The sequence below is a fragment of the Lissotriton vulgaris genome, chromosome 9 (genome assembly GCF_964263255.1).
Source record: "Lissotriton vulgaris chromosome 9, aLisVul1.2, whole genome shotgun sequence".
In the NCBI taxonomy this organism is placed as follows: domain Eukaryota; kingdom Metazoa; phylum Chordata; class Amphibia; order Caudata; family Salamandridae; genus Lissotriton; species Lissotriton vulgaris.
Window position 1 is genome coordinate 76,213,294 of NC_141697.1, and position 22,221 is coordinate 76,235,514.

Here is a 22,221-nt window from a genome sequence, read left to right on the forward strand (position 1 = left end):
AAACTAAACGCTGTCCACATTCAATATATTCTTTTGCAAATGTTTTACGTATTTTAATACATTTAACTTAATTTATTTCTCTCTTCACTTTTACTCCTCCTTTTCCTGCCTCAGCAACCTTCTATGCACTGTACAAACCCAGAAAAGAAGATACAAATTTGAGCTGATCATTTCTGAAGCATCACCAAAGCCTGTTAAATGGGGTAAGCAACAGGGCGCGAACATTTAAAAAAGTGTTTCTGGGCAGTAGGTGAAAGGAGAAAATAAACTTACGTTTGTGGTTTTCATTTCTGTGGACAGGTGAGGACTGTGGAGACCTTGAATCTTGATCTCTGCTGTCGTCCCCTTCCTCATCCGCTAAATGTGTGTGGGCATAATGGTAACTGAGACCCGGTCGGTTTTTGTAGCGCTTACCACATACTGCAGAAGGAATAGAGAAAACAGCAAAGTTAATTCTTTTTCTGAAGAAGCCACATTGCTACAGAAGTAGAATAAATACATGGCCCTACTAGAAAAACTCATTATGGGGACACCATGTTAAGGGTATGTACGTTCAATGATGCTCAATTGGTTTTATATCAATATTTAAAGAACAATACATACCTCAAATGATTAATTATAAGGCCACTTCATAGCTTAAAACACGTGTTGCTTTGATCAATTCATATGGCCTTTAGACTTTTTCAGGGTCACCAGTTTATTTTGTCAAAAGATTCAATCTTTTACAGTGAAGCACTCATTAGCAAAGGTTCATTCACTGACCACGCCTAAAGTATTTTCCTATGGTCATTCCTCTACATATTTCAATTATTTATTGGTTTTCTTCATGACATGAACTCCTACACAGCAGAACATAATGGTTACTTACCCGTGGGAGTAGTATTGCAGCTTGAAGAGTGTTCTCGATTCACATGATGTGAATTATTCCGCCATCTAGTGGTTGGGTCTGGAATGGTCTCTTGTAGTCCCTTTGTGCTCTCTATTTGTTGCTGGGGGCAACGTTGACCATTTAATTATATGTCCCTCTTGCTTGACGTCAAACGTATGGCCTGGAAACCCCTTGGTGTGGTCTCCATCTTCAGATACTCTTTCTCCCTTGGGTGACCCCATCAAAGTTATGGTTTCCTCTTCTCATAACCCTTTTAATTCAGTCTCCCTCATTTGCAAACTCATCTCATTGTGGGGAGGTGGGAGGGTCGCATGTGAATCCAGAAAATTCTTAAAGCTACAAAACTATTCCTACAGGCAAGTAACCATGTCATTTTGCAGTGTTTATCTTTTCTGGGTTTGCATGGTGTGCATTGATTGTGTTGCTGAATCCTCTTCCCTTTGAGGTTTGGTTGTGTCAAGGCAGCATGAGATGTGGAAGGTTCTGAACCTCCCCTTCTGGAAGTTTTCTTCCAGTGTTTATTTACTCCTCAAAAATGCCTTCTGAAAGACAAAGCCCTCTACTGCCTTTGTGGTCGGTCTGTCCCTCCTCATGTGTTGCAATGGTTCACCCACAGTGGTGCCTAAGAGACTCTCCCCCATGAAAGGCATACTAATGAGTGAGGGGTGCACCTCCTGTTTAAACTCCAACACTCCTAGCCAGGAATGTCTTCTCAGAGTGGTGGCCACACCCAGCTGTCTTGTGGCTGTTTCTGCCATGAACAGTGAAGATTTGAGGCAGGGACTGGTGATGCCTTTGCTTTTCAGAATGGCAGTCTCCACTCTCTTCCTGTATTGTCCTGGGAGGTGCTGCATCTGGTCCCGTTTGTCGCTCCATTGTTGGTGGGCACATCACTTCATCAGCTCTTTGGAGTTGGCAATACACCAATATACTGCAATTGATCTTCTCATCTTGTGACCCGTGAAGGCAACCGGCTCGCTCTCTTAGGTCAGGATTGGGCACTGCGGCAGATTGTGCATTCTCTCCTTTTCTTGCAGTTGGGACTATGAAACAGTCTGCAACCACACTGCCCTGGATGTAAGGTTGGTTCCGGGTAGAGTCCTTGCACTTCTCTTCTACAATTGATGGCATTACCTTTGCTGCAGCTGGCTCTCTGAAGGTCTCATTCTTGGTCCAGGAGGTTGGGCAGCATGGGCAGGAATTGGTTCATTCTTGTGAGCATAGCAGCATTGACAGGAGAAAACACGAGTCTCTGTCTGTTCTTCCTGCAGGTGCCTTCTTTAAGTGTCCACTGCCTCTTATATTAAGGCACTGTGTACCACAATGTCATCTGGTGGTGATGGTTTGGATGTCGACCCCTTGTTTGTGAGAATCTAGGTGGAGATCTTGCCACTCCTTCATACTTTCTCCTCTCTGGGAGGATTCCTGCTCACTTTACCCCACCTCTTACTCCTCTCTGTACTGAAAGAATTCTTTCTCTGCCTCTTCCTGGGACTCTGGTGTGGTCGGGAGCTTCAGCTCAGTGGGATCATCTTTGCTGGATTTCAAGGTTTTCAAAGCGTCGTCAAACTCCTTCATCCCGAGATACTGTTTCTTTCTTTTGACGGTGATGGCCTTTTGTTTGGCATTTGGTTGAGCAGGCTTTCTTTATGGCCTTGAACCTCTTTCGCAAGGCTTCTTCTCCTGCCTACTCTCACTATCAACTTCTGTATCAAGGCAGTCTCAGAGGGCTTGCCTCCGACAGGAACTTTGGTCTCATCCCAAGGGGCTTTTACCTTAGCCACATTTCGATCACCATTGTTTTAGGTATCAAGGTTGAATTGTGTGCTTTGAGTCTGAAGATTTCAGCTTGGCCACCCTGCACGCTGGATTACCTGCCTTTCTTTCTCTCACCTTCTTTAAAAGGTTTCTATGTGGTCTTTTCTTGCTTGATCTCAATGTATTACTTTGGCATCAGAGCCACCTCCTTGTGCCAGTTCTGCTTCTTCAGGGTTTTTCTCATTGCATGACAAGCCCAGAATTTCAAGAGACCCTGGGTTGCACATCATGACGTAACAGTCCCACCTTTGCTTTTCTCTTGCCTTCAAGGTCTCTGGTAGGATTTCGAGACATGAATCGCACCTCTCCAACTTGTGGTCTTTGGGAAGACAAAGGTTTTCCATGTCGTGGAAATTCTCTTATGAAAACGTGTGGTGGAAGTTGAGGCAATATCTAAACAGGGTCTTCTCCGTGTCCCTTGATGATTCTCCGGCCCACGTGGTCAATTTGTTTTCTTTGTAAACTTTTCGGTGTCTTGATAATCTTTCTCAATGTCAGTCAGTAGGTTGGCAGAAATCCTTAAAAACTTGAGTGACTAATTGACTCTTTCAGCAAAAAAACTTTACTATTTTCCCTTCATCGGCTCCACCAAAGAAAACAACTTGACCACGTGGGCCGGAGAATCATCACTTGCTTTCAAGCATCTGCAAATATTTACATCAAACGAGAGAGCATTCTGGGAGCCATATAGTAACCTCATATTGCTAAACTTTGAAAACGTGTGTACACATTATAATACTGGAACCACTGTCAGTAATGCAGTAAGATTACAATATTAATTAGAGCGCTCACCCTAATAATAAAGGCTTTCAATTAATGAACCATGAATGCAAGTTTGAACAGCATTAGCATATGGACAAAAATATTACCTAAACTGCAGACAGTGCCCTTCCCTGGTCCATAATGTGGTACTGCAAACTGGCAGCCAAAGGGTTTGTGCTGAAGGGGGTTGGGCCTACTTGTCCCAAGGACAAAACACAAATGAAAACTTGTTGCCCTTGACCCCAAACAGTATGTCCTGGGCGTCGGGCTATAGGAATTCCACATCCCTGTAACGGGCAGTCCTCATGGGAGTTTACAAATGGAGAAAAGGCGGTACTAAGGAGGGACTAAGTCTATTCACTAATCAAAAGCCACCATTTACAAAGGACAGTAAGATAAGCCAATTGAAAAGAAGGGCAGAAAATGGGTGACTGAATACAGCATGCCTCGAAGAGACTAGGCGATACCAAAAAAGAGAGGGCACCAAAAGAAACCACTTCAGGCCCAACCACTAGATGACAGAATAATGTACAGCATGTGAATACAGAAAGGACTCGCTGCAAAACTAAAAATATCAAGTCATATTCAGGCTGAGAAAATGTACGACTCTGCTTTCCCTTTAGGACAACATCAAATAGTCTAAAACTGGACCTTTTTTACCCTGAACTACCTCTTCATTGTACCCACCACTAAGCAAAATATTCAATGTAACAGATAGTGGAAGAGGCAAGGGTATTTGGTAGGAATTGAGGTCAAGAGTACAGCGAGTACAAATGAAGGTCATAGGCAGGCAGCAAAAGATCTTCTTCTAGTGAAGTGATATAGAACTTGTGCCACCTTCCCACCTAATCCCTCACCCTGAAATCCATGGCACAACAGGCAAATAGTGAGAAGAAGCAAGGAAAACGCTCAAGAGCTTACTCAAGCTAATGCTAGCGGTCACTGATCCTAAGGGAAAAGGGGCACATGACGGAGAGTCATGCTTTGGAGCAACCAATCATGCAAGAAGGGATCCTTGCATTTCCTATGGTGCTGAAGGCTGCCAAACTGTACTTCTGTAACAGAGACCACATATAATAACAGCAATGACTGTCAGCCATACATCCTTCCACATGTGTGGAAAATATCTCTTAGATAAAGGACCGGCAGCATGGAGTACAAACATCATAAAACTTTCCAAGCCATTAATAAAATAAAGGACAAATATAGAAAGGATGAGATGGAAATAGTGTTATGGCAAGGCAGGAGGCCCTATCTCACCAAGCAAACATTGAAAAAGGCATTGAAAAACCGAAGAGCAAAAGTGACAACTACCAGCTCTTATTTTTCTGTATTTGGTCAGTTTTTATCTCAAGCCTTGGTGGTTAGGAGGAGGATGCTTTAGGGGATGTTAATTCCAAATCCTTTTACTTATAACACAATTTTAAAACATGCTATCTGCACACTGGGTAAGCTTGCATTGTGGATCTATCGAAAGACCAGATAACATTACCAAAGAAAAGGCTTGCAAAAGCCTATCATATTACATAGTTGATTTGTGGCTGTCTGCTGTAATGTAGTGAATTTAGCATTTTTTTTAATGGATCTTATAATACCATCAAAATAAATCATTAAACTGACATAAAAGATTCATAAAAATGCCATTCACAATGGCATATAGTCTGTGACTGGGGAACCGGATGCCGCTAGAGTATAGATTAATGGTAATTTGACGGTAGATGTTGGGAGTCTAGGGAAGCAGGCGGTTGTGGCTTAACGTTTAGTGAGGTGTTTGGAAAGGACCCTGGCAGAGATCAGCTAGTAGCCACAAGTCCACCCATGGCTCTCTGGACTTCCGAAACCCCATAATGCGCATATTGATCCACAATTCAACTCCTAATGAGGAGTAAGATGCCCACACAGGCACATTCATAGCACATATTTAAATAGGTCCTTACAATGAGCTACAAATAAAGTCTGCAGTTGCTTAGGGAGTGCCTTGATGTTTTTAGAACAATAATTCTGATAACGCCCTCCTATCGGAGTGCTGTACAGTTCCGCAGATGAGCAGAGTGTTAGGTCATCACACCCTCAGTTTGCAATTCTACGTACACAGTGGTGACACTGCAGAACTGGGCACTAATTCTCAACCATTGGGGATCAACATTTCATTTTTGGTGTGCATCCAACATGCCAAGCACTGCAGCTATCACTTGGCTTTTAATAAGCAAAGCAAAAACACTAATCCCACACCGCAGATGCATTCCGCATATTAATTCTTTCAAAGCTGCTAACCTCCTTAATCCTATTTGTGCCTTTTCTTCAAAACCGTAACAAGGACAGCGCAGACGTTCTTTATGCGTACAAATAGAAGGAAACCGCTAAATGCACCCCAGGTTTGAGCCATGACCCGGCTAGGGCTTGCCCAATTCATCCACATTTGTGAGCCTTTAGGGACTTGAGAGTTTCTTGGGACGTGAAACAGTCCTCAAAATTTTGTTTGCTTTCTGCCTAACAGAAGTAGGTGAAATGTGCGCCTTTTAAAGATTGTGTAGATTCTGCTCAGCAGGCCAAGCTGGGTTGCTCTTCCTCATCTTTCTTCGTTCATAAGGTATAGTTGTACTGCAGGAGGGAGTATCCTGTCATTTAAAAATGGCGCATGGATGCTGCTTGCCCTGTTGCAATTGCATTACTGGGATGGACTGACCCACACACACGCACACGTGCTGCACCAATGGCTAGGCTGGTGCTCTGTAGCTGCCTACATGGTTTACTTCTACCTATTACTATAAATGTGAATGCCTATCTCACACTTCCTCCACCTCCATTCACACTGCTAGGCGCTCTGCCCCAAGAAAGAGCGGTCACTCTAGTAGGACACAAAAACGCTTCATGCAAAGAATTACAACCAATACAACTCTTTGCCAACAGCGCACTCCCAACAGTACATCATACAACCCATCAAAAATATGCCTTGGTAGCCTGTCTAGGGGGTTGAAGAGATGTATAAATGCTTTATTGATCTCTATATCTAGATTCTAGGCTCACATTGTAGACTAGTGGACTGACTGATCAATTAATGAAATGTTTCTGGAGCAAGGCTCCCTTAGCCAAGTGGAACTTATGCGCTACCTGATTAAAGGTGGTTGGATGCAGAATGCAGAAAAGATGAATTATAAGTTATTTCTCAAAGACGTGAGGATCATTCGGAATGGTCAATAGCCAGGTCCTAGGGTTGTGAAGCGGCTTCACTCAGTTGTATTGTAGCAGGTTCTACTGAACTTGAGAAGGTTTATGTCAACTTAGCACAGGAAGAGTCCCGAAATAAAGCAAGGCACAATATCACAGCAGTATTCTGGGGAAGTCGTGTGTAGAAACCTCTAGAGGAGGTCGGTGGCCTTCAAGGGGACTACGGCATTGCCGAGATGCCAGCGTGCTGGTTTCCCAGTCTGGTAGAAGGGATGTCGAGGCTTTTTGTATGGCTAGCAGTCGTGCTGCTGCAGTGTTCTGGGTCAGAGTTGATGTTTTAGCAGCTCACGGTAAAGTGAATTCCAGCAGTCCACCTGGAAGTGTCTTTCAACTTTACTTTTCAAATTACCCATAGTTTGTTTCAACTGTGGTTTTATCAACATTGAGAACACGTTTCTTCAACTGCAATCACATATTTCTCCTTCCTTAAAATGCTTTTATTAATTTCAGGTTGGCTTGGATGGTATTTTACCAATCCAAAGCTGTAATATTGTGCCTGGAGTGATAAATGGCTTTTGTCATTTTACAGCTCGGCGTGGATAGCACTGTGCTAATCCTATGCTTAAAGACTTTGCTGTACAAATGGCAGAAGACTTTGTCCATTTCTATCTCGGCGTGGATAGCACTGTGCTAATCCTATGCTTAAAAAATTTGATAGAAAAGCAGACATTTTAGGTGAGCAAATTTAGAGTGTCGCTGGTGTTGAGGGTGCTCTCTACAGGAGCTGCCTTCCACCTAAACTTGGGAACTACCCGGAGTTCTCTCCTTTTTTGCATAATGCAAATGCTACTTACCAGTATGCATCTGTTCTTGGCATGTAGGGCTGCTGACATTCATATCTGTGCATAGATCGCCGCCTAGTGTTGGGTCCGGATGATTGCACATTGTTGTCCTGGAAGAGTCTTCGAAGTATCACGAGATAGGTGGCTCCTCCCCTGGACTACAGTGCGCATGGGCATCGCCTCCATCCCCAGATTGTTTTTAGCCATTGGCAGAGATGGAGTGAAGTATGTGAGTGATGACCATGCTATGAGCATATAAATATACATATGAATGAATACTGCAGCTGCTACAGGCGCCGGGGAGGAGGGTGGGCGATATGAATGTCAGCAGCCCTACATGCCAAGAACAGATGCATACTGGTAAGTAGCATTTGCAGTTCGAGGCATGTGGGCTGCTGAATTCATATCTGTGCATAGAATACATAGCAGTCCCTCCATTAGCAGCGGCCGCCCGTGCCAGCTGCAGCAGTCTGAAAAAGTGTTTTGAGAACAGCCTGACCAACAGCTGCCTGCTGTTTGGAATGCACGTCTACACAGTAGTGTTTAGTGAAAGTATGTGTGGTAGACCATGTGGCTGCTCTACAGATATCTTCTAAGGGAATGTTGCCTAGGAAAGCCATAGAGGCCCCCAACTTCCTGGTGGAATGGGCCCTCGGTGGGATAGTGAGAGTGCGCTTAGCCTTAGCGTAACAGATCTGAATGCATTTCACGATCCACCTAGCGATCCCAGCTTTGGAGATAGCGTTTCCCTTGTGGTGTGTGGCAAAAGCAACAAAAAGCTGCTTGGTTTTGCGAAAATCTTTGGTCCTGTCTACATAGTACATCAATGCTCTCTTAACATCAAGGGTGTGGAGCATCCGCTCCGCCAGCGTCTCTGGGTTTTGGAAAAACACCGGCAACTCAATTGTCTGGTTCATATGGAATTGAGAGACAACCTTGGGTAAGAATTTAGGGTTAGTGCGGAGCACAACCCTGTTAGCATGTACTTGGAAGAAAGGTTCTTGGATGGTGAGCGCCTGCAGCTCGCTAACCCTCCGTAGCGATGTAATTGCTACTAAGAAAGCAACCTTCCAAGTCAGAAACTGTAGCTCACAAGAGTGCAGTGGCTCGAAGGGAGGACCCATCAGTCTAGTAAGAACCACATTGAGGTTCCACTCTGGAGCTGGTGGGGTCCTTGGCGGAATGACTCTTTTGTGTCCTTCCAGGAAAGCCTTGATAGCAGGAACCCTAAAAAGTGACAGGTGTTGCCTGTTTTGAAGGTATGCTGCCATAGCAGACAGGTGAATGCGGATGGAAGAGTACGCCAAATTGCATTGATACAGGTGGAACAGGTAACAAATGATGTTTTGAATGGAAGCATCTAGCGGGTCAATATCGTGGTTAACACAGTAAATGACAAACCTCTTCCATTTAGCCGCATAACAAGCTCTAGTAGTGGGCTTCCTTGCCTCCCGAATGATGTTCATGCAATCGGGGGGAAGATTGAGGTAGCCAAACTCTAGGACTTCAGGAGCCAGATCGCCAGGTTGAGCTGTTGCGGATCTGGGTGCTGAATGTCGCCATGGCTCTGCGTCAGAAGGCTGGGAGTGAGATGAAGCCTTTGATGCGGTACCACGGACAGTTCTAGAAACGTGGTGTACCATGGTTGGCGAGCCCACGTCGGAGCAACCAGGATGAGAGTCATCGAGTGCTGCCTGAGCTTGCGTGCCACCAGCGGTATCAGAGGTGCTGGGGGAAAAGCGTACGCAAATCTGCCTGACCAGTTCATCCACATCGCATTGCCCTGTGACTGCGGGTGTGGGAATCTGGCGGCGAAGCTTTGGCATTTTGCGTTCTCCTTTGTGGCGAACAGGTCTATCTCTGGATGACCCCACCTTTGGAAGTACGGTTGGAGTACTGATGGATGTATCTCCCACTCGTGCATTTGATGACTGTGCCTGCTGAGCAGGTCCGCCATCTGATTGTCCTTGCCCGGGAGATGCTCCGCCATGAGGAAGATGTTCCTCTGAATGGCCCACTTCCACATGCTCTGAGCCAGATGAGACAGCTGCGGAGAGTGTGTGCCTCCCTGCTTCTGAATGTAGTACATGGCTGTCATGTTGTCCGTCCGGATCAACACGACCTTGTTGCACAGATGTACTTTGAACGCCTTTAAGGCCATGAAGATTGCCATCAGTTCCAACACATTGATGTGCATCTTCCTTTGCTGTAGTGTCCATAGTCCCTGCACCGTGTAGTGGAGGACATGCGCTCCCCATCCCTGGAGAGAAGCGTCCGTTGTCAGGATAATCTGCGGCACAGGCTCCTGGAATGGTCGGCCCTTGCAAAGGTTTTGTGGATTCCACCAATGCAGAGAGTTGTATGCCCGACCGCTCACCAACACTAGGTCTGTCAGTTGCCCATGAGCCTGAGTCCACTGACGTGCCAGGCACTCCTGAAGCGGACGCATATGTAGCCTCGCGTGCGGGACAATGGAGATGCAGGAGGCCATCATGCCTATCAACTGCATGAACACCTTCGCTGGAAGCGAGTGTTGAGGTCTGAATCGTTGGATCAGCGCTTGGATACTGGCGATTCTCACCGAATTTGGCTGCGCAGTGGCCGCCAGAGTGTTTGTCGCGCCCAGATACTGTCGTACATGGGCGGGCTGGAGATGGGATTTCGGGTAGTTCAGAGAGACTCCCAGATCGTGCAGGAGATGAATGGTGCGGAACACGTGGTCGGCGCACTGTTGTTCTGTTTTTGCTTGAATGAGCCAGTCGTCCAGGTAAGGGTAGACGTGGACGTTCTGGCGTCGCAGATGCGCCGCCACAGTCGCCAGGCACTTCGTAAAGACCCTTGGCGCTGTGGTGACTCCGAACGGCAGAACCCTGAACTGGTAGTGCTGATTTTGGATCGTGAATCTGAGATACTTCCTGTGGGAAGGATGCAGGGGGATGTGAAAGTATGCGTCTTTCAGATCCAACGTAGCCAGGAAGTCCCCCTGTTGAAGCAGAGGGAGCACCTGCTGCAGCGTGAGCATATGGAAATGCTCCGAGAGAATGTACCAGTTGAGGGGCCTGAGGTCCAGAATGGGCCGCAGGGAACCGTCCTTTTTGGGGATTAGAAAGTACAGAGAGTAAACTCCTGTACCCCTTTCCTGCAGTGGGACGAGCTCTATTGCGCCTTTTTGCAGCATGACCTGAACTTCCTGCTGCAACAAGAGCAAGTGCTCGCCGGACATAGGACGGTTTCTTGGAGGTATGTTCGGTGGAGTGGAGGTAAGTTCCAGACAGTAACCGTACTGGATAAGAGACTTGACCCACCTGTCTGTGGTGATGGATCTCCACGCGGGCAGGAACTGCTGGAGTCTCCCCCCGACCGGTGTTGTGTGGTCGGGGGGCAGTGACAAGGCGTCACTGCTTGTTGGCGGCGGTGGACCTGGAGCTGTTGTTTCCACGTCCCCTGCCTTTGATGTTGTTGCCTCTGTAGCCACCTCTACCCTTGTTGGTGTATGAGGATTGGGTATTGCCTTTGTAGTACTGAGTGGTTTGCGATGCCTGACCCCTTGAGGTGCCTCTGGTATTGGAGCGGCGAAAGGAGCCACCCCGAAACTGCTGAGATTGAAGGGCCCCCATAGACTTAGCCGTGTCTGTATCTTTTTTCATTTTCTCAAGCGTCGCATCCACCTCAGGGCCGAACAAATGGTCAGGATTAACCGTCTGGTTCAGGATGGTAGTTTGTATATCAGGTTTAAACCCTGAAATCCTAAGCCATGCATGCCTTCTGAGCAACACACTAGTGTTGATCGCCCTGGATGCTGTATCAGCCACATCTAGCGCACATTTTATGGAAGCATTTGTGATGAGCTTTCCCTCTTGAATTAACATCTCCCCTGCCTCCTTGTACTGGTCAGGCAAGTGCTGCAGTAGTGCCTCTAGGGTGTCATAATGAGCCCTATCGTAGCGTGCGAGTAGGGCCTGAGTGTTCGAGATGCGCCAAATGTTAGCTGCCTGTGCAGCAATCTGCTTCCCTGAGGCCTCAAATATTTTCGACTCTTTGTCCGGGGGAGGAGCGTCACCAGTTGTCTGTGAGTTCGCCCTCTTGCGAGCGTTGGAAACGACCAAAGAGTCTAGTGGCAAGTGTCCCTTGATATATGTTGGATCCGAGGGCGCTGCCTTATATTTTTTATCAATGCGTGGATTGATAACACGTGCCCGAGTGGGCTCCTTGAAGACCTCCTGCGCGTGCTTGAGCACTCCCTTGAGCATTGGCAGAGTTTTGATTGACTTTTCGGCCACAGAGAAAGTGTCAAACAAAAAGTCTACATCCACAGGGTCTGAGTGCAGCTCTACATCGTGGTTAGCTGCAGCTCTCTCGATTAGCGCGTTGAAGGCAGCAGAGTCCTCCGTTGGTGAAGTTTTTGGCGCAAAGAGATGTGGTTCCTGACCCGACTGCGGGTCCTCGGGGTCGCCTCCGGCAGACCAAGGCACATGTTCCTCCTCCGGATCAGAGTACGCCGGATAGTTGTACTCGACCTCTTCCTCGTCGTCCCCCGCGGTAGAGCGAGTTGGGGAACGCGGCAGGTCACTCGGGGATGCCGGCGCCGGAGTCGCTGAAGCACCCGCAGAGTCCCTTTTATTCTTTAGAGGAATGCGAAAGTGTTCTAGCACCGGCTCCGTGGTGATTTTTCTCTTGAGGAGGGACAGTTTCCCAGTATTGGCGTTGATGATGACTTCACGACGTTCTTCCTCCGCGAGTGGTTGGAGCCGAGGTTTAGCCACCACCGGAGACGCTTTGGGCGTCGACACCTCCTTCGAGGGCACCGCAGCCACCTGCTTCGGAGCAAAGGCCTTCGGCGTCGACTTCGGCGGTAGGGTGAAGCGGATAGGCGTGTGCGCCTTGGACGGCTTCTGCGCGGGCTTCGACACTCCAGCTACAGGGTCTGGAAGCTCCGCGACTTTTCGAATCCGTTGCAGGGACTCCTGGACCTTCTTCGAGAGGGCTGGAGAGGGAGCGACCGTATCGCTTGATTTCCCTGATTTGGGAGTCGTGTCGGTGAGAGGCAGTGTCTTCGGAGTCGACGCGGTACCCTCCTTGGCTCCGGCAGCCGGGGCCGGGGAAGCCTGAGCTTTGGGATCGCCTTGACGCTTCTTTGAAGCCTTCTTCGGGTCGTCGACCGCGACCATCTTCGGCGCCGACGCAGCCGCGTCGGACGACTTTGCTTTCGGCACCGACCCAGATGCCTTCGGGTCGGCCATCTTGGCTGGACTGTCCATGTCGGCCATTTTGGATTTCTTAGGTTTTGACGCCTCCAGAGCCTTCTGTACGGCTTTCACTTTCGTTTTCTAAGCCGGAGCTGTTGAACCCGAAGGTTTCACTTTCGTTTTTGAAAAAGTGAGTGGCACCTCCAAAATGTCCGTGGCCGGGCTCGTAGGCGGGGCTGCTGGACTTGTAACAGGGTCTTGGGTAAGGCCCGAAGGCGATCCCTCGACCTGGGCCGCAGGAAGGGGTTCGACCCCTGAGTCAGTCCGGGGGTGCTCGTCCTCAGAGCTATCCCCCACAGTGGCAAAGGCCGTATCGTCGTCCCCTACCTCGTCGTCAGCTTCGTCAAACTCCTCGTCCCCTGCGTCGTAGGCCTCCCCCTCGGACGCAGGGCCAGAGTCCGAAACCTGCTGGACATCGTCGTCTCCGACGTCTTCCTCGAAGATGTTGTCCGGCGGGGGCGCAGACAGTTTGGCCTGGAGTCTCGCAGCCCGACGAATCTTGAGGGTCTTCTTGCACCGGAACTTCGAGCAGGCCATGCACCTGGCCTCGTTGTGGTCCGGCGACAGACAGGTGTTGCACACTGGGTGCACGTCGAGGTGCGAGTACTTCGCGTTGCAGACCGGGCACCGTTTAAACGGAGTCCGTTCCATTGCTGGAGCGTAGAGTGGGCCCGTCCGCGCCGAGAGCACGCGGAAGGGCAGCGAGAGTTCGGAGCTGGAGAAAACAGTAAACCCGAACGAAAACGATACCGACGCCAAGCCTAAAGACCTTTTGGTCTCGAGTTAAGTGAGTTAACAACTATCGGTTCCGACAGAGGGAACCGACACACATCCGAACCCAATGGCGGAAAAAAACAATCTGGGGATGGAGGCGATGCCCATGCGCACTGTAGTCCAGGGGAGGAGCCACCTATCTCGTGATACTTCGAAGACTCTTCCAGGACAACAATGTGCAATCATCCGGACCCAACACTAGGCGGCGATCTATGCACAGATATGAATTCAGCAGCCCACATGCCTCGAACTTTATGCGTCACTCTATGCCTGCAAGGGAATTGTTTTGACATATATATATATATATATATACACACACATACATATTGGAGGAAATCTACTGGTTTGGAACGTATAAACCACCAGTGAGGAACGTGTAGTCACACACACAATCTTTGTGGGTCAATGGACCAGAACAGAAGCAAACACCTTTCTAAGGTCAAATTTGTGAACATCGTATACCTCAGTTTGTGCCCTGCTCCCCGCCCCTCCCATTTAAAGCATAACTTTGCACCTATGGATGTCCTTTAGGGGGTTGCTGCTGCAACCTCTGGCATGCCCCTTGCGAACCCTGGCACGGTCTTTGCGACCTCTAGCGTCAGCAGTAGAAAAATCAGTGGTAGGAACAGAAGCAGCTCGTCCTCATGGACGTCGGCGGGGGTTCCACTCACCTCGGTTTAAAAAAAAAAAAAATTATACTAATAGTGAAGAATATTACATTATTAACTATTTGTTTAATAAAAATGGAGTTCGAATGGCTAGAATTTGACTTACCGTGGCAGCTGAGGAAAGAAAAAAAAATGCTTTTAACTGTATGTATGCTGTGTGCATACTTGCAGTTTTGAGTGTGTTTATGTAAGAGAGAGTGTGTGTATGTGTGAATGTGTATGTATGCGTAGGCAGAGTGTGTGTGTATGTGTGAATACTTGTGTATGTGTAAGCTTGAGTACATGTGAGTGAAAGTGAAGGTCAAAGGGCATGTGAAGTCAGTTCTGCTACCCCTGGCATTTTGGGGATCTGACGTCCATGTTTGTACCCTCCTAGTCTGATTTGTGCTGAATTTGAATCATCGAGACAAGTAACAAAAGCATTTAAAAATGCTAACCATTGAACTCAATCCAAATACATCTTCACAACAACCAAGCAGAAAGAATATCATTCACAGATTTTAAAACAGACACTGCAGTCCTTCAGTTCTTCTATTTATGACAGAGTACTGAGCGTAACAATAATGAATGGCAGAAAAAGAAAAGAGTTTATGTTGTTTTTTTGTGTGTTTTTTTTAAGAAGAGGCAACAACGGTAAAATACCTTTGTCGGATGTTTTTGAGCTATACTTTTGTTTGTAAGCCTCTGAAACAGAGAAAGAAAGATAAAGAAAGGTTGATTTTTATTTAGAAAGAGCCTGCAAAGATTAAAATGAGAGAAAGACATTGGAGACAACTGAAACAAAAATAAAAGCCAGATAGGAGAATGGAGGAGTGGGGAAGGACATGGAACTACAGAGAGGGCTTTGATAATTGTAACAGGGACTTTGGTTGAGCAGCAAGAGGCTGCAAGGAGGGGATGAGAAGGAGCAAGAAGGGCTAAAGGTGGAGGGATTCCCACTCAATAGGCAGGGTTTAGTGCTTCAGTTCATTAAAATGATGTTGAACGAGGACCAAGCAATTAAAACGAAGCATGTGCCGACACCATAGAAAGATGGATTAAGAGGGCATGAGCGTCTTTGGGGAACTCTGGTCAATGTAGACTCTATGGCAACATTTAGTGGCTGCTTAAAGCAACATCATTAAGCGAAAAACATATTTTACCTATAAACTTCAAGGAAAAGGTTACCTTTGTATAGTGCTGTAGATTCACATTAGCAGTGTACTCAAGCCCTCTAGTGTTGGGTTCGAACATTTGCAGGTTGTTTTTCTTCCAAAAAATATTTCGAATCACAGGATGTGATGTGACTCTTCCCTTACTTATAACTGAATGTTATATTGTTTTCTGCACTGCGGGTGAGAGTATGTATGGAGTGGCGCATGAAAGTATCATGGTGCATGTGCACTGTGCAGGGTCAACCGGGTAATAACAGAAGAGATCTGCAACAAACGCAGGCTTCCGGGGAGGCGGGTTGTCGCATGTGAATCTACAGCACTACACACTATGAACAGAGGCTTACAGGGTAAGTAACATTTTCTGTTCGTATCCTGAGTGGCTATAGACACATGCGCTCTGCATAGACCCAAGTAGTTCTTTCCATAAGTAGCGGCAAACGTATAGACAATGCAGATGTCTGAAACAAAGTTCTTATCACTGTCTGGTAAACCCTAGCCTACTGGCTGGCTGTGATGTCCACACAATAGTGGTTGGTAAAAGTGTGGAGTTCTGAACAAGTGGATGATTTGTATATGTCAGCTGGCACAAGGAGTCCCAAGAAGATCATGGTTGCCTCTTTTTTTGAGTAAAGAGTGCCCTGGGGGAAGTAGGTAGGTATATTTCAGCTTTGTAATAACAAGTTTTGATGCACTTGACTATATATCTGGGTATGCCAGCCTTGGAGGTGGAATGGCCTTTGTGAGGTTACGAAAGAGCTTCTCAGACTTGTGGAAGGACTTGTTGTCCCTGTCACTATAATACAGGTGAGACGATTTAATGTCTAGAGTGTGAAGGGTTCTTTCCGCTACAGTCAGGCTGCAGAAAGAACACTAAGTTCTTTGGTCTGTTTGATACCACCTTGGGGAAAAACTTAGGGTTAATTGTGAGAACAACCATATGCTTCTGAACTGGAATTAAAGGCTCTTGCCAGACAAGTGCTTAGAGCTCAAGGATGGATCTGATAGAAATGATGACTACTGATAAAGCCACTTTTCATGAAAGGAACTGTAAAAGGCAAGAGTGTAAGGCTTCAAAAGTCAGACTCATGAGTCTGGTGAGGGCTACATTGAGGTTTCATGTATGGGTAGGGGGGACCTTGGGAGGTATGATCCTTTTGAGACCCTCGTGGAATGCTTTGACCATTGGAATTCAAACAATGATGTATCTTCCCTGTTTTTGCATGTAGGTTGCAATTGTGGTGAGGTCTAACCATATGGAAGTGTAGCCAAGGCCCGACTTCTGCAGATGCAAGAGGTAGCAGAAAATATCCTGGACATTGAGTTTAGATGGTCCAAGTTCTTAGAAATTAAATGGTGGAAAAAAAAATCCACTTTGTTGCATAGCAGGTCCAGGTCATAGGCCTGCATGCTTTGCGCAGGCTAGTCATACATTCCTGTGGGAGATGAAGATAGCCAAATTCCAAGTTCTCCGGTGCCAGTTCACTAGGTCGAGCTGCCTGGGGTCTGGGTGTCTGATCTGGGCAGCATAATTTGCAGCTTTTCATGAGGGCTGATGGACATCTTGAGAGAGCATCAAGTATCAATGTTGCCTGGCCTATTTAAGGGCCAACAAGATGAGAGTGAGGGATGTTTGCCTCATCTTTACCATGTTTGGAAGGAGTGGGAGAGGAGGATAAGCATAGGCCAATATCTTTGACCATTTCATGCATAGTACATTGCCCATGAATACTTCTCTGGGCTGTTGTTTCTGAAAGGAACCCAAACAGTTGGAGTATGTAAGGAGTCCAAATATTTGGCACTCAATTGTCCTTCTTGATTTTCCCCAGTATTTCATCTACCTGGGCACCAGAGAGGTATTCCCCATCAAATAGGAGGGTGAGAAGAAGCTGCTGCTCTCTGGCCCAGAGATGTGGAGATGTGGAGTCATGTGTGGCGTCTGAGGAGGACACCTGTGTTGGTGCCTCAACAAGCTGTGTCCAAGGTATTGAAGGCACAACAAATGTTGGCAATGGAGAAGGTCTTGCCCTTAGACACTATTTCCTCCCTCCACTCTTTCTAAACTCATCAGCTGAGCTTGGGCTTCCCCTCCCACTGGGATCTCTTGTATCGGGAGAGAAGCCGGACAGAACTGGCTATACGCTATGGGTGACTTCTCCGTACAGCCACACTTTTGCCTGCTGCATCTATTTTTTTGCTGTCCTTGTTAGGTGGCAGGGCATCGACAGTAGGCTGAGCGGAGGGGGGGCCCTTTTCTATAAGTGGTATGAACCACTAGGGAATCATGGGGTGGGGGGCTGGAGAGTCCCTTGATGTCAACAGGGTCACTGGGCGAGGGTGTGTACTTCTTTTCCACCTTGGGCGTTACTACCCTCATCTCCACGAGTACATCTCGGGGTGAATTTAAGCATGCCCTTGAGCACTTGTAGGAACTGCTCCCTCTCTACAGGGAAGTTCTTTTCCACATGTAAGACATGCATGTCCACCCTGTGGAAGGCCGTGGTCCGTTGTATGACCTTATTGTCAGCTGTGGTATCACTGGGTGGGGATGCCCTGATGAGATAGTGGCCCAAATCTGGGTCACCCAGGGGGTGGACATTGTAGTCATGTTAGGGGCAATCTGTGGGCCCTGGATCTAAGGGCTTGTCAAATGAAACCGTAGGATGTAAGGAACTCCCTTAGTCAGATAAGGTATGTGGGGACCCCTCAGATGACCCTAGTGTAGGCAGAGAGTGGTGTGCGACAGTGTTGCAGAGATGGAGGTGATGTTAAAGTTGAGGAAGGTGGTATGAAACTTAGGGGAGAGGGCTAGGGCCTCTTCATCGGGGCTTCAAAAACAGGTTCTTATTTGAAGACAAGCCTCCTTTTGTGAGGCAGTCTCATCTGGCTTCGGTGGAGGTACATTGCCATGATACTCTCCGATGCTAGGATGGATGAAGAGCACCTCTTAGAGCATCTGCAGGATGGGCAACTGAGATTTCTCAGGTTCAACTGTCGAATATACTTTTGAGATCAACAGGATCTTTGGTATCAAAGACATTTTTGGCATCGACTGGGGCTTCAGTGGTGCCTTCTGCACTGGTTTCAAGTGCGAACGAGGCTGTTTGGCACTCTTGGGCTCTGTATGGGCCTTTTTTGATTCAGAGGAATTTTCAGAGTGTCAACTGGAGCCCGGAAGCAGCAGTCTCTTGTGAACAAGGTTTGATGCCTGACTCACACGGGATTGGTGCTTTACCTCAGCACGGGACTTCTTGTGAGGCTTTGAGTGTTAGGGCTGAGTGGAATATTTAAAACCCTGTGAGCGGCCAAGGGATGCTGGACTTTGGTGCTGGCTTGAAGCTCTATTCCTCCTCGTGTTCAGAGGCAGACTCCAGACTGGGTGAGACTTGTGCTGCCTGAGTTTTGGTGGGCTGGCCTCTTCTCCTTTGTTTTTGCCAAAGGGGTCCTTTGTGCCTAAGATAATGGGAGTTTTGGAGGACAACAGTTGGTGCATTTTGGAGTGAGCCAAACGACTCTCTCTGCAGTACCTTTAGGATTTCAAGGAGCCGAGGACGAGGCAGGTCTGACAGGAGACCTCGTCATGGTCCGGAAAATTACACAAGTTCTAGACTTCTTTATGGTCTGACCACAGATAATTAGGCTTGCACTGAGGTCAGTTTTGAAAGAGTGACTATTCAATCACCTCCTTGCTATCTGCATTCTCTTATCATCAAAGCTCTTTGTGGGCATGGGGGGGGGATTGTAGTCATTTAAGGGCGCACAGCCTAGTGTGAAGGGACAGGAGTACTAGCTGTGGGTTCTTTAGAATGGTGCAGAGCGGGAATATCGTCGTAAAAATATCGACTAACCTTAATATCGCCGCAGAAATATCTACAAGAAGAAATATCGATGTCAAAAATATAGTTTGACCAGAATATCGACAGACAGGTAAGTAATATCGATAACATTAATATAGTTGTAATAAATATCGTTTACAAAAACATAGTTTACAAAAATATCGTTTTTTAAATAATTATAAGTAATTTAGTGTTTTTAATGAGTATTGGTTGTCAAAGTAGTATTTTTTGTAGCATTTTATTAGTTAATAATGTATTTTATGTGGAATTTAGTGTTAATAGTTCCGTAGCGGGTTGTGGGTTCATAGGGGAGTAGGGTGGGAAGTAATTTAAATATAATAAAATAATTGATTAAATAATGTGTTAATTGAATATAAATAGTGTAATAAATAATAGTTAATTAATTTCAATTAGTTAATCGATTAATAATTATGTAAATTAATTATGTTAATTGTTTAATTAATTTTAGGTGTGTGTACTGGAATTTTTAAGTGAAAATGTAGTGAAGTAATGACTTTTTAATTGAATAATTATTTAATTAATGATTAATTAAATAAAAATAAAGATTTGTTAATTATTAAACGAGTAAATACATTTAGTAATTTTTACCCCTATACTATCCAACGCTTTCCCTACTGTTGCACCCTCTGGAGTGGGAAAACTAATTTTTACCCCTACGCTATCCAACGCTTTCCCTACTGTTGCACCGTCTGGAGTGGGAATAGTAATTTTTACCCCTACGCTATCCAACGCTTTCCCTACTGTTGCACCCTCTGGAGTGGGAATAGTAATTTTTACCCCTACGCTATCCAACGCTTTCCCTACTGTTGCACCCTCTGGAGTGGGAATAGTAATTTTTACCCCTCCGCTATCCAACGCTTTCCCTACTGTTGCACCCTCTGGAGTGGGAATAGTAATTTTTACCCCTACGCTATCCAACGCTTTCCCTACTGTTGCACCCTCTGGAGTGGGAATAGTAATTCTTACCCCTACGCTATCCAACGCTTTCCCTACTGTTGCACCCTTTGGAGTGGGAATAGTAATTTTTACCCCTACGCTATCCAACGCTTTCCCTACTGTTGCACCCTCTGGAGTGGGAATAGTAATTTTTACCCCTACGCTATCCAACGCTTTCCCTACTGTTTCACCCTCTGGAGTGGGAATAGTAATTTTTACCCCTACGCTATCCAACGCTTTCCCTACTGTTGCACCCTCTGGAGTGGGAATGGTAATTTTTACCCCTTCGCTATCAAATGTTTTAACTAATATATTTTATATTTTAATTATATGTATGTATTATTGTTGTTATATAAAGTAATGTGTTAAATATATGTATATGTACACATTTATTAAGTTTATAATGAAAAGGTGTAGTTAATTTGTTTTAAATAGTCAAAAAATAAAAGTAATGTAATGTATTTTGTTAATAGTACTTATATTTATTTATTATTTAATGTAATTTTAAATAATTTAAAAAGTCGATTTTTTTTACAACTATATTTATTACAACGATATTTTTGAGTAGATATTTATGTACTTACCTGTTTAGGTATAGGGGGTCGATATTTTTGTAAACAATATTTTTGTAATCGATATTTCAACACCCTACCCTTTAGAATGTGATGGAAGTTGTTGATTTGGCGCTTCCAAATCATCTGTGTTGAAATCTAGCCACATGGACCCAAAGAAGCATCCGAAACATGCCAAAACTTGGAGCCGTCTTAGTGTACATCCAAACCTGAGTCAGGGCCCAAACACACTGTCCACTAAGGGATGAACCGCTACACATCCTAAGACTCGAAAGGCTTCTTTGAAGAAAAACAACCTGCAAACGTCTGAGCCCAACACTAGATGGCATAAGTATGCAGAGCATGTGTATTTACAGATTTACATGCTACAAACATGTTCCTGTGCTAGAAGGGATAGGGTGAAGTGCAAATGGCATTCAGTAAGGTGACAAGCCATTACACAAGACCTGGCATAGTCTTATGATGAGAAAGGCTCACTGAAAATCTTTGGATTGTTAAATATTTCAGGCAAATATCTCACCCACTAGAACAGTAAAATATACTCTTTTTTCAGTAGATGGTTCCCTCAATTGTTTTAAACAGATTGTCTCACCAAAGGATGCTTTTCTAATCTTGAAATGATAAAATATTGACCACAATCTGAAAGACCTAGTGCGATATTGGGGCTACGGTCAGTGGTGTAACACAGGCCCCTGCAACCCCCGCGGTGCGGGGGGGGGGGCCTTACCCTCCGGGAGGCCCCGTCTGCACCGCACTTCTGCTGGGGAGCTCTAGATTGAGTCCGGAGGCGGCCCCTTCACGTACCCTACAGGGGGGGCCCCCTCAAGGTTGGTTACGCCACTGGCTATGGTCGCAGGACTAGGTTGCCATATTGGGGCCTATTGAGCCTTCCGTAATGTTGCAAGTCATTCCTGCAGTGCAGCTACAGTATTTCAGCCCATCTTGCCACCAGTGTTACCAGAACAGATCAATTGCTCTTCTTTGTATAGTGGCTGACTAACTATACACTAGGTTTTTGCTCAGAGGTGTTCATGAAACCTCTTCCATGTTCCTTGCCGCCTGTATGCAGCAGTATAATTTGTGTTCTGTCTGATGCTTGTCCAATGGCTTCCTAAGAGTTACAGGTGTCACTTGGACAAGCCAGTGGAACACAATTACTTTAGCTACAATTCACGGAGGGCTACTTATCTTTCTGTAAATGCCCCAGGACATAGCTTACTCTACAAACCAGTCACCCTTTAGATCTGTGCTCAGTCAAGCACCAAGAGACCCCATGTAGTAGCTGTGCTACACTACCAGAAGGAAAGTACATCACCGAAGCTAAAGTGTGGGTATTCCTCTGTGTACATGATGCAAATTCTCAATTTATCTGGATTCTCACAAAAAAGAGATATAAGGGAGTGACTAGACATTTATGACCCAAAAAGTAGAGAATCTGGCTATGGAGAAGTCAGAAAACAATAGGGACCCTAAAGAGGCATAAGAGGCACAAAATGCACCCTAGAGCTGCTTTTGGTAGGGGTGGGAGGTGCAAAGAA

The 22,221-nt window shown here is 46.1% G+C and overlaps 1 protein-coding gene across 13 annotated transcripts in view; it reads right to left on the reverse strand.

Moving 5' to 3' along the window:
- Positions 1-22,221, reverse strand: part of DPF3 (double PHD fingers 3) — a 414,904-nt gene that overhangs the window by 67,453 nt on the left and 325,230 nt on the right. For 8 of the 13 annotated variants that reach the window (XR_015299878.1, XR_015299876.1, XR_015299877.1 and 5 more), the window contains exon 7: positions 274-420. Coding sequence is in view for 8 of the 13 variants with exons in the window: in XM_086937070.1 (XP_086793196.1) it covers positions 274-420 (147 nt within the window). In the remaining 5 variants the exon portion in view is untranslated. Of the gene's footprint in view, positions 1-273; positions 421-14,809; positions 14,852-22,221 lie in introns of all 13 variants that reach the window. The other 5 variants (XR_015299874.1, XM_086937071.1, XM_086937065.1 and 2 more) reach the window with 1 other exon arrangement.